This window comes from Bison bison, unplaced genomic scaffold, assembly GCF_000754665.1.
Source record: "Bison bison bison isolate TAMUID 2011002044 unplaced genomic scaffold, Bison_UMD1.0 scf7180017854919, whole genome shotgun sequence".
NCBI classification, from domain to species: Eukaryota; Metazoa; Chordata; class Mammalia; order Artiodactyla; family Bovidae; genus Bison; species Bison bison.
In genome coordinates this window covers 5,506-6,929 of record NW_011485492.1, presented here as the reverse complement: position 1 = coordinate 6,929, position 1,424 = coordinate 5,506, and the positions used below count along the sequence as shown (strand labels likewise).

At 67.5% G+C, this 1,424-nt stretch overlaps 1 protein-coding gene across 1 annotated transcript in view; it reads left to right on the top strand.

Annotated features, from left to right (window-relative positions):
- The window catches only part of LOC105001394 (phosphatidylinositol 4-kinase alpha-like), a gene marked incomplete at both ends in the record, with an annotated part of 14,475 nt that overhangs the window by 7,554 nt on the left and 5,497 nt on the right, over positions 1-1,424 (top strand). Inside the window, 5 exons of the mRNA XM_010857643.1 lie at positions 1-150; positions 236-343; positions 420-547; positions 1,168-1,287; positions 1,373-1,391. Coding sequence (XP_010855945.1) covers positions 1-150; positions 236-343; positions 420-547; positions 1,168-1,287; positions 1,373-1,391 — 525 coding nt within the window. The remainder of the gene's footprint in view (positions 151-235; positions 344-419; positions 548-1,167; positions 1,288-1,372; positions 1,392-1,424) is intronic.

Here is a 1,424-nt window from a genome sequence, read left to right as displayed (position 1 = left end):
CCTGGTACAGCGGTTTGAGATTGCCAAGTACTGCAGCTCCGACCAGGTGGAGATCTTCTGCAGCCTCCTGCAGCGCTCCCTGTCCCTGAGCATCGGGGGCACCGCGGGCAGCATGAACCGGCATGTGGCGGCCATCGGGCCCCGCTTCAAGTGAGGGCCGGGGCTCCCGGGGGGCCCGCAGGCAGGCCCTGAGCTAGGGCAGGGGAGACGGAGCACTGACCTGCCCCCGTTGTAGGCTGCTGACCCTCGGCCTGTCCCTGCTGCACGCGGACGTGCTGCCCAACGCCACCATCCGCAACGTGCTCCGCGAGAAGATCTACTCCACCGCCTTTGACTACTTCAGGTGCCCTCCGCCCCCGCCCCGGGCTGGGTCCCCCCGCCCTGCGCCTGCTCTCACCCTGGTCCCCACCCGTCTGCAGCTGCCCGCCGAGGTTCCCGACCCAGGGGGAGAAGAGGCTGCGTGAGGACATCAGCGTGATGATCAAGTTCTGGACCGCAATGTTCTCAGACAAGAAGTACCTAACCGCCAGCCAGCTCGTTCCCCCAGGTACGCCGGCCTGCTCGCCCCTCCCCTGCTGCGCTCCGGGCCAAGAGTGCGGGCAGGACCCTTGGGCCAAGCGGACGCCTTTGGCCTAGCTTCCCAGCACCAGGCTGTCCATGGGCGCCCCGCACACCCATCAGTCCAGCCTGGGCTGAGGCCGGTGGGCCACGAGGCTCAAGGCATGATCCATTGTTGCCTGGCGGGGCAGTCCTGTTGGGAGCGACTCTAACACAATTGTGGGAGCGACCCCGGGGTCAGGCCCTTGCCTGCAGCAGCTGGGGCCCCGGGGTCTCCGAGGCAGACCCACGCAGGCGGTCTGCCACAGGACAGGGGACGGCAGTCACAGCAAGTGTCCCAGTGGCTTCTGACTCCTCTCAGAGCAGGGCCCCTGTGTGGGAGCACACCTGGGGGCAGGTGCCCCGTGGCTGCTGCGGGCGGAGCTCGCGCTGCTGTGCTTTGGGCTTGGGGAGCACCGCGCGCTGTAGGAAGCGTGTGCTGCAGCCGTCCACCCGAGTTCCCAGGTGCCTGGCTCTCTGACGCCGTCTCCCCTGTCTGCGCCCCCGTGGCTGCCTCGTCCATGCGGAAGGTCCAGGTGCCTTGTTCTGGAATGCTGTGTCTGCCCGCAGACAACCAGGACACCCGGAGCAACCTGGACATCGCGGTCGGCTCTCGCCAGCAGGCCACGCAGGGCTGGATCAACACGTACCCACTGTCCAGCGGCATGTCCACCATCTCCAAGAAATCGGGTCAGTGGGGCTTTTCCCCTGGGTCCCTTGGGTCCTCGGGGTCGTGGAGCGCCTCTGAGGGAGCCCTGTGTCCCCCCCGCCCCAGGCATGTCCAAGAAGACCAACCGGGGCTCCCAGCTGAGATCGGAAGAGCACAC